The sequence below is a fragment of the Cyprinodon variegatus genome, unplaced genomic scaffold (genome assembly GCF_000732505.1).
Source record: "Cyprinodon variegatus isolate N-32 unplaced genomic scaffold, C_variegatus-1.0 Scaffold298, whole genome shotgun sequence".
NCBI lineage: Eukaryota > Metazoa > Chordata > Actinopteri > Cyprinodontiformes > Cyprinodontidae > Cyprinodon > Cyprinodon variegatus.
This window is the reverse complement of record NW_015150751.1, coordinates 881834-890858: the sequence shown is the minus strand read 5'-3', so window position 1 is coordinate 890858 and position 9025 is coordinate 881834. Positions and strand designations below refer to the sequence as shown.

The window sequence follows — 9025 nt, the reverse complement described above, 5'->3', positions numbered from 1 at the left end:
TAAAAATAAGTGAACAAAGTTAAAAAAAAATGTAACGCTAGATTGTTTTACTTCTGAGTTGTATGTCAGTGAAGTGAGATTTCCCGATCGTGCGTACGTCCCTGAACGTCTCTCGGTCGGCTCAACAGAAAATGGTGTCACCTTTAAGGAGCTTGAAAAGTGGAGCTTATTCCCTTTAAATCTGACCTTCTATCAGGCTGTTTCCAGTCGGATCCACTCAGGAACTGTGAGGTGAGTGAAAACCGACCGAATCCAAACGGTTTGCGGCTTATTTGCTTCTTTTCTTTAACTTATTGTTTCGGTTTTTTTAGTTTTATTTTGGAGCGTCGGTTCCATTAGCTTAGCTTAGTTAGCCTGATGGGATTTAGCCAGAAACTGATAAATATGAAGAATACTTTACCACTCCACTATAGTTTATATTTAGTTGTTTTAACGTCAGGAAATCATGTTTTCGACGTCAGTTTAAGGTAAAGTCAGTCAGTGTGGGACAGATGTGGGTTCATGAGCTTTAAAACAAACAATCAAAGGTTTATTTAAACAGATAAGCTGCGTTTGAATCAAGCTAGCAGTTAAAATGTTCACTGAACTGGAAGTCCGATATTTCCCTTCTAACTTCCACTTATTGTTTTGATGCTTAACTTCTCATATTACTGATTTAAATACAATTATATATGATTTATTTATATATATATAACCCAATAACCCTAATATCCAGTTAGGTTGCTTTATTTTCTCAGATTAATAGGCTGAAACTAAATGAAATTACATTTTTAAAGTCACAAAAATTTGATCTAAAATTAATTTTCCATATCAGATTATTATTTTTTTTAATATATGAAAAGATTTGAAATAATGTAAAATTTAAAGCTGCTTATAAATGATTTTGTGTGCTATCAAACATGGTGATGGCAGTATTATGCTCTGGGCTATTTTCATTAGTTGGAACTATTAGTTTTTTCTAAATCACCAGTCAGTTTTGACATCAGTTCATGTGACAGAGTAGCTAGTGGCGTATTTTTATTTTTTAAACAATTAAATCACCTCTAAATTCAAAGGTAAATAAAGTTTTAGATAAACCTTTTTTTTTTTTTTTAGATAATAGTTTAAAAAAAATCCCTTATAAAATGTTTATTCTTCTGTTCTGATAGATTTTTAGGGCAACCTTTTTGGTTAAATTGAATGAACCCCTTTTAAATCCCACTGGTGTCACTTTTAAACGTACACTGAGGTAGAGCTTGATTTAGTCGATAAATGTTCCAGATCTTTCCATTGTCCTCAGATCTCTGGATTTCCGTCCAACTGTTTCTCCTGGTGTGAAACTAACATGATGGCTGATTTTTCTGAAGTGTGGGCTCAGTTTAAGGAGCCTAGTGAATCACAAGGCGGCGCAGGAATGTAGCTTTAGGCCAGGTTTATAATGAGCCTCTTGTTCTCACCAACTCTGTTTTTCTTCTTTTTTTTTTTTGCTGATAAAGCTCTGTTAAGGCTGTTTTTTTTATGTTTCTCCTGCCTTCTCAGCCAGAACAGGAGGAAGTGAACACAGCTGCATGACTTTTCTAACACCCCCCCCCCCTTCTCTGTGTGCTTTTTATTCTTTTCACTCTGAGAGCAAAAACACCACGTGTGCTTTTGCTTGTTTAGTCTAAATTTCGCCGGCGGCTCCAGGTGCGCTGAAAGAACTGAATGTCAGCAGGTTCTGCACCACTTTCGCTTTATCAAAAAGAAAAGCATGCATCTGGTCTAAAAAATAATCATTTAAAATATAAACTTTGATATCTGATTGACTCAGTCAAACAACTACTTATTAATAAAATATTTTGTATTATATATTAACAGCAGTTTTCCATCTAATGTTTAAATTCTGATGGAAGAATAACCTAATTACAGCTAATTTAAAGGAGAATTATTCATTGTAGATTAAGTTTTTTTCTGTGTTTATAATTCTGCTGTTATGAAAGAACTACATAATATAACTAAATGTATATTTATAATATATAATCTTATCTGATCAAACCTGCTGCCTGTTTTCACGGCTTTAAAGGTAAAATGGAAAAGGAAGAAACTGACATTTTATTGTAGATTAACAATGAAAAATGTTTTCCAGCCTCATAAAGGATGAAATGTGTTTGGGAAACGGTTTAATTTTCTTTTTTTTATTTTTGTTTGCTGAGGTTTCAGCTGTAGAGAGGAGAGGGTTTTCTGTTGCTGCTTCCTGATCTGATTCTGGGTGAAATCAACTTATAAAAAGGTTGAATTAAGAAGCTGTTTGTTTGTTTATCTCTTAGTGCTGTAGAAATGAAAGAGGGTGACAAACGTGCTAAAATTAGCTGCTCAGTTTGGCAGTTTATCTAAATCTATCCGGTCTTTAAGCGTCGCTGTGTTGCACATATCCTCAAATGTTTCCATGCAACATCTCACCTCAGCCTGCAGAAATGAAGCTGAACCATTTTCATGTTCAAAGTTCACCAAACCCACAGCAGAAACAGGAACTACTTCCTTCAGTCCTCCACGTTTTATCAGATGACACCACAGGTTTGCATATTCAGAGCCTGCAGAAGTATTCACACCCCTGGAAAGCAGCGGAAAGCAGCGGATGCAAATCTAGAAAGTTTGTCAGTGAGAGGAAAGTTTTCTGCTCTGCTTTCTCACTGCTGACATTAACAGGAAGCAAAGCAGAAGGAAGTTGGGTTAAATCTGTTTTTCTCTTGCAAACCTTTGCCACTGAGGGAAACCACAATCCTTCATGTCACAAAATCTGTCTGCTCATCAATTTTAATGTAACACGACCCAAATTTAGCTAAAAACAAAACAGAACCAGAAGAACTTTGATCGTGGAAATGTTCTATAACATTTCCTTTTAGCTGATTCACTTCATCGTTCAAAGGAAAGTTAAAGAAGTCTCGTGTTTTAGTGGATAAGAGGTAAAAGATGAGTCATCAAAGCTTTTAAGTTTTGTAGTTTCTAAATTTAAAGATGCATTAACTGCAGTTAAAAGGTGGAGTTTGGTTTGAGTAACAATGAATCCTGTAGATTATTTCCTCCAGATCTACTAGTAAAGATCATTTAAGGTCATTACAGATTATTTTGACATCATTCTAACCTTTTCTAGATCACTTATACATTTTTTAGGCCTATTTTTTTTTCTTCCTCCATTTTAGATGATTAAAATTTACAGAAAAAATACTAAAGTCTTGATTTTAAACTAAAATAAACCTAAAAATAAACCTATAAAATCAGACATTAACAATGGACAAACGGACAGAGCAGAATCTTGAATGAATCAGTGAAGGCGTGCCGGTATCAGCTGATGCAAAGAAAACCACCAATAACATCACCGGACCAATGTTTTCATCTCTCTATGACCCATTTCCACTATCCGATCTGAAGCCGACCCGTGCTGAGTTCAGTCTGAGCTTGGATCAGTTAACCGCGCTGAGCTCGGTTCTAAAGGCCATTTCCACATCGCGCTAGCACACTTCCTGCCTCCTATCTGCGCTCAAAGATGGTACAGCTACAGAGGTTTGAACAGATTCCTCCCTCCTACGGAAACCTCTGGGATTAAGTCGGAGTGTCTGAGTTCTTTATCCCAATATTTATTTACTTATTTCCATCTGTGTTTTTTTTTCCAGCTTTATGTAAATATTATTCTCTACAGAAATTAAATCCAACTCCAAGATATTTAGTTTCAAACTGAAAAAGGTTCAAGATTCTTAACCTGTTTTAGATCTGGTACCTGGTAGCGGGTTGATCTGTGTTTCGCTCTAACTCTGCGGTCTGATCCGCCTCAGGTGCAGAAAGCCTCCTACCTGTCCAGCCTCCATCATGTCTCCACCTGTTCGTTCACGTTGATGCGTCCGCCGGCGCTCTGCAGCAGAAGACGGCTGGAAATGAGCACGCACAGGTGGCCCAACATCTCCAGGAGGCGGCGCTGCTGAGACGGGATCGCTTGGTGACGATCGAGAGTCCGCCGCCGCCATGGACGAGTTCTCCACCAGGACGTACGGCACCAGCGGCCTGGATAACAGACCTCTGTTTGGAGAGACGTCTGCTCGGGTACGAGGACGCAGGAGGGATGTTGGTCAGAGAGGAAGATTTCTGTGTTTAGATGCAAACATGTCAGAGTTTACCAGCTGAGTTCTGTTGCAGGATCGGATCGTCAACATGGTGGTAGGAGGCTTTACGTCTGTGGTTGTTCTGGTGAGTCCAAGCTTTAGTTTCCCCCCAGACGACTGGACATTTTCTCCATGACGGAGCCACTGCCGTGCTTCATTAAAACCAGAGTGCCCTGCTGCATCTAACGTGTGCAGAGGCTCCAAATTTAATCTGCTGGGTTTGACTTTTATCTCCAAAATACTTTGTGCTAAAATACAATAAATCTTTACTGCGGGCATCTAATAAATGAATTTAAAACCAACTTTTAGAAAGGATAAAAACAGCTTCCTGCTGAAATCTGGTCTCTAAAACGTTTAAAACTTTCCTGAAAGTTGATCAGAATGATGATCAGAATGAGACCTTTCAGCTTTGGCCTTAACGTTTATCTGCCTGTTTCCTAGGTAACGGTGATCGGCTCGTTTGTGTTCCCCTCGTTGACTCCGCAGCCGCTCAACATCTTCTTCGCAGTGTGCATCCTGCTGGCGTGTGGCTCTACCATCGTTCTGGTAACGCATCCCAGACTTGTTTGGATTCATGCCGTCCATCTGCAGCTCGATTATTCCGATTTTCCAGCCGAGCAGCCAGATGTTTGATACGATGTTTGTTTTGTTTTTAAATATAAAAAGGCTGTTTGAGTATAAATAGATTTCAAATATTCAGAATGCAACAAAAAGCCAGAAGCTTCAACCTGAAAGGCAAAGTTTAATTATGTAGAAAACATATTTCCAAGTCAATTCTTTCCCATTTCTTCCCCTGCAGATCTTCTGGTACCGACAGGGCGACCTGGAGCCCAAATTCAGGAAGCTGATCTACTACATGCTGGCCACCATCATGCTGCTGTGTTTATGTGCCAACCTTTACTTCTTCGACGTCAGGTAGAGGAGGAGCGGACGGCGCGGCTCTGACTGACGGATGGCGGTCCGGCGTGGACAGGCGGACCGACACGTGACCAAAAAGAGACTCGTTTCCACCGAGAGGCTTTCTGGGACCAAAATGGAGAGATTGAAAGTTTCCAGAAGGAGGGATTTATGTCAGCACACTAAAGGTTCAGAAAGGGGCCATGAATCAGCCTGGGGAGGACGAAGCAGGCTTGTTTACATGCAAATAAAAGATAACAGTGACTTAATTGGCATCCCGACGCTCCGGTGAGGATCCAGGAGAAGGAAAGCTGCCCTTTCATCCGGATACGTCCATTTTTCTGGGATGGTTTCCGTTTTAGCTGGGCTGACTCATCTGAAGGCCAGAGGACTCATTCAGGCTGGATTATCACTACTCAGGGAGGAGGAGGAGAACCTAATCTCCTCTAAGGCACGGAAATCAAGGGTCTGGACTAAGATAAGCCTCCAGCAGGGGGCGCCAGAGTCACAGTGATATAAAACAAGCTGAATGATAAATGGAGTCAATTATTTTTGTCTACTAATGTGATGAAGAGTTAAAAAGTGATTTGGTTTTCAGTGCAGATTGATAAAAAGTGAAGCCGAAGTCCCGATCAGCTGCCTACATTTCTATATGTTCAAATTTACTCTTGGATATAAATGACTTTAAACTAAACCGTGTCCTTTGGATTTAACAGCTAGTGGTGCGTTCAGGGGAGGCTCTATGGTCAGGAAACCTCATGTTCTAAACCTCAAAGCTTTATTTAGTTAAATGGTTTTAACTAGGGCTGCAACTAAATAATGCAAATCGAATAATCTATTTTATTTTTCGATTAATAATCGGATAGCCAAACTTAAAGACTTTTTACGAAAATAATAGAGCATATTGACAGATGAAAAAGATTTTTTTTCTTTTAATCTTAAATGCAAAATGTTTCTATATTTTTCTTTTACAATCTTGCTATAATTACTGCTTTTAGTGAGTTTCTCTGTCAGTTAAAGGCTGTTTTACAGTCTCTATACTCCAATTCATGACTGATTACTAAATTAGTTGATTATTTAATAATCGATTAATCCGATTAATTTGTTCAGCCCTAGTTTTAACAGAGAATTTTCCTTTAGCCAAGCTGAAGCAGGAGGAAAGCTGCTGACTCATGACTCATCAAGCTAACTGAACACCTAGCATACCGCGTCTGGGGCGGCTTGTAGCTTTTTTCATGGTCTAGATTGTTGTCAGATGCCTGGAATTTACGTCAAACACCAGTGAGAACCATTAAACTGTGTCTGCCATTAAAATACATTTGCACCATGAGTGCGGCTGGATTTGAACCTGTGGGGGACCCGTAGCTTTAACCAGTTTAGTAGAACAGAGGTTGGTCGGCTCAGAAGTAAAAGGGCTGTTGAGGCTTTCCAAGGTCTCATATTTCTCCACATTGTAATGGGGAACAAATTAATTTATTTTAGTTTTATAAAGCAGGACAATACAAATTAAAGTTACACAAAAATAAAAAAATATTTTCCATCCTGCGTATGGATTCAGCAACCTTAAATCTGACGCCAGAATAAAAGCAGAATAACCTGCTGGTATCTGTGTGTAACTGGAGCTCTGTCTGGATGCAGCTGCTCTGTGTACTGCCATTTACACCCCTACAGTGAGGGATGGAAGTGGCAGCATTATGCTGTGGGGAGACAATAGTGATGCTTCAGCACATGTGTGCTCTAATACTAAACCCCGTGTCGGTGCACGTATCGTTTCAGGAAAGTCATGTGATCGATACAGGAGGTGTTTTAAACTCACTGACACACTAAACTCTTTATAAGCGCATCTGGTCTTTTGCGGTTTATCATCAAATTAATCAAATTTGAAAGCAAAAGAAAGTTTTAACCATTTAACCATGGAACCATTTTGATCTCATTGGTTTTAATTTTCTTTTTTGCGTCTTCCTGTTCCTCTTAGTCTTCACTCAACTTATAAATAAAATATACACACACACATATCTATAAATCCTAGTCCACAAACATCCTTTTTCACATGTTATCATTTATGGATTCCATCTAAAAGTATCAAACATTTTCTCAATTTAAACAAAGATATGAAATAATACATTATGGCAAACACTGGCTTAAAGGAAAAGTTCGGTCATATTCAGAATCCAAACTTCTGAAAGTTCTTCAAATATGAAATTATTACATACTCTTCAATAAATAAGTGTTTTTAATTCAGAGTAATTTTCATGTGAATGTGCTTTACTGGAGGCATCCATGTTTGTCAAAGAACACTACTGCCACCTACTGGTTAGTGACGTCACGGTGCGGTATCGGCTGTTGATCAAGTCCCAGTGCTGTATCTGGTGTTTGTCACAACGCGCTATTATCCAAGTCATCTTGAAAACATTCTTCTTCCAAATGTTGGCTACATATTACGGGTTTTTTCTCTGGCCAGAAGTTCGATGGCAAATCCTCCCTCTTCAAGTTGGCGATCCAACGACCAACCCGTCCGTGGAGGATCAGGAATCAGAAAGGTGGAATAACTCTTTTTTTCACTTTTACCCGATGTATTCCAGCATCCAGCTGCCATGCACGTGGGCATTGTCAGTTTCACTATAGCTCTGGTGAATTTCAATGGTGAAGTCCTCTGGAAATCTTCAATAATTGTTGTTGATTGCAGATGTGTCTAGTAGTTCCCATTGATTTAGCTTGGAAAGCGGGGAGAATGGCGCTAGGCTTACCGCACCGTGACGTCACTGCTGGAAGATGGCAGGAGGGAGGGGTTTCTATGTTTTTTTCCTTATTAACACTAAATTCATTTTCATATTTCATTTCATATTTTCCTTTAAATCATTAAATCACTGCGAACGTATTAGTTTTAGATATGATTATTCCTTTCTGAGCGGACTTTTCCTTTAAATCATTATAGGTCATCAAATCAGTGTCAGTTTGGTCTCCCTGTAGTGATTTTAAAAATCCAGCCGGTGTCAGTATTCAGTAACAGTAACTGAATAGAAACGCTTCATGTCGCCTCAGGAACCCATTACTATGAGACAGAATCTGGTTCCAGCAGGACAGGATTGTCCTTAAAAAGCTGCAGGTTCAGGAATAACAAAACACCCAAATCTTCAGCGATTCGTCCTTTAATGTTCAAACACCAACTGTAGTTCTGGAGCGAACCGTCCTGTCTGTCTGTCACCATGAAAGAAAAAACAGTTCTACACCCCTGTGAGTCACTTATGGAGCAATAAACTGTCACTTCACCTCTCTGCCTCTTCTAGGATGGATCAGAGTCTCTAAAGTTTGTAAAGCTGCTTTATAAAAGTCGTCACATTCCTTTAATTTGTGATATTTTGCTGTGAAGTTTCAGCCGAAGATTTCAGGGTGAATTTCAGAGAATCACAAATCGTACGATAACAGAACTTTATCAAAATAACTTACACTCCTACAGTTTCTCATAATGTTGACGTTTAAAATGAAAGCAGGTTTAAATAGTTTTTTTTCTCATCATCAGCAAACAAGTTGTCATGATTAATAGATTTTTTTACCCTCATATATAAAGTCCCAAAGTTCATCAGCTTCAGCTTTCCGGGTCAAATGTTCGTTCACATTTCAAGCAGGGATTCCCCGCGAAGCTTCAAGCTTCAGTTAAAAACGTCGTCCTTCAACACAGAGGAGGCACCAGAGACTCACGGTTCAACTCTTCGGGTCGTCCTCTGGTTCTTCCACTTCAGTCAGAACCTTCCTGGTTCTCCAGGATGGGATCTGGGGACAGTCCAGAGGGGATCATCAGTGGAGGGCTGAGTGCCCTGTTAGAGGGATGGGAGTGTTGGTTACCTGTCAGGGTGCTGCTGATGTTGGGAGGTGATGCGATGAGTACCTCGCTGCCAGACGGCATCCCAGAATCCACCGCTGCAGCCTGGGTATTTAAAAAAAACAACAAAAAGTTCATTTCTATCAGGAAATTAATAAAAAAAGACACATTAGATAGAAGTAAAATAAAAGTGGAA

At 39.4% G+C, this 9025-nt stretch overlaps 2 protein-coding genes across 2 annotated transcripts in view; one reads left to right on the top strand and one right to left on the bottom strand.

Moving 5' to 3' along the window:
• Positions 1 to 106: 106 nt before the first annotated feature.
• tmem243 (transmembrane protein 243) lies at positions 107 to 5831 on the top strand. Its single transcript, XM_015383945.1, has 5 exons — positions 107 to 231; positions 3789 to 4053; positions 4147 to 4197; positions 4554 to 4658; positions 4912 to 5831. Exons 2-5 carry the CDS (start codon positions 3976 to 3978, stop codon positions 5029 to 5031), a joined length of 354 nt encoding a protein of 117 aa, XP_015239431.1. The 5' UTR covers positions 107 to 231; positions 3789 to 3975; the 3' UTR covers positions 5032 to 5831.
• A 2691-nt stretch (positions 5832 to 8522) lies between these two features.
• dmtf1 (cyclin D binding myb-like transcription factor 1) overlaps positions 8523 to 9025 on the bottom strand; it is a 16891-nt gene continuing 16388 nt past the window's right edge. Inside the window, exons 14-15 of the mRNA XM_015383922.1 lie at positions 8853 to 8934; positions 8523 to 8780 (exon numbers count right to left, since the gene is read on the bottom strand). Of these exons, the coding sequence (XP_015239408.1) occupies positions 8746 to 8780; positions 8853 to 8934 (117 nt within the window). The 3' untranslated portion in view covers positions 8523 to 8745. The remainder of the gene's footprint in view (positions 8781 to 8852; positions 8935 to 9025) is intronic.

Excerpts from the sequence above, each read along its gene's own strand:
- tmem243 (XM_015383945.1), top strand. The coding sequence starts at position 3,976 with ATGGACGAGTTCTCCACCAGGACGTACGGCACCAGCGGCCTGGATAAC. Across the intron at positions 4,054-4,146 it reads TTGGAGAGACGTCTGCTCGG|GATCGGATCGTCAACATGGT; the intron begins GTACGAGGACGC and ends GTTCTGTTGCAG. Across the intron at positions 4,659-4,911 it reads GTGGCTCTACCATCGTTCTG|ATCTTCTGGTACCGACAGGG; the intron begins GTAACGCATCCC and ends CTTCCCCTGCAG.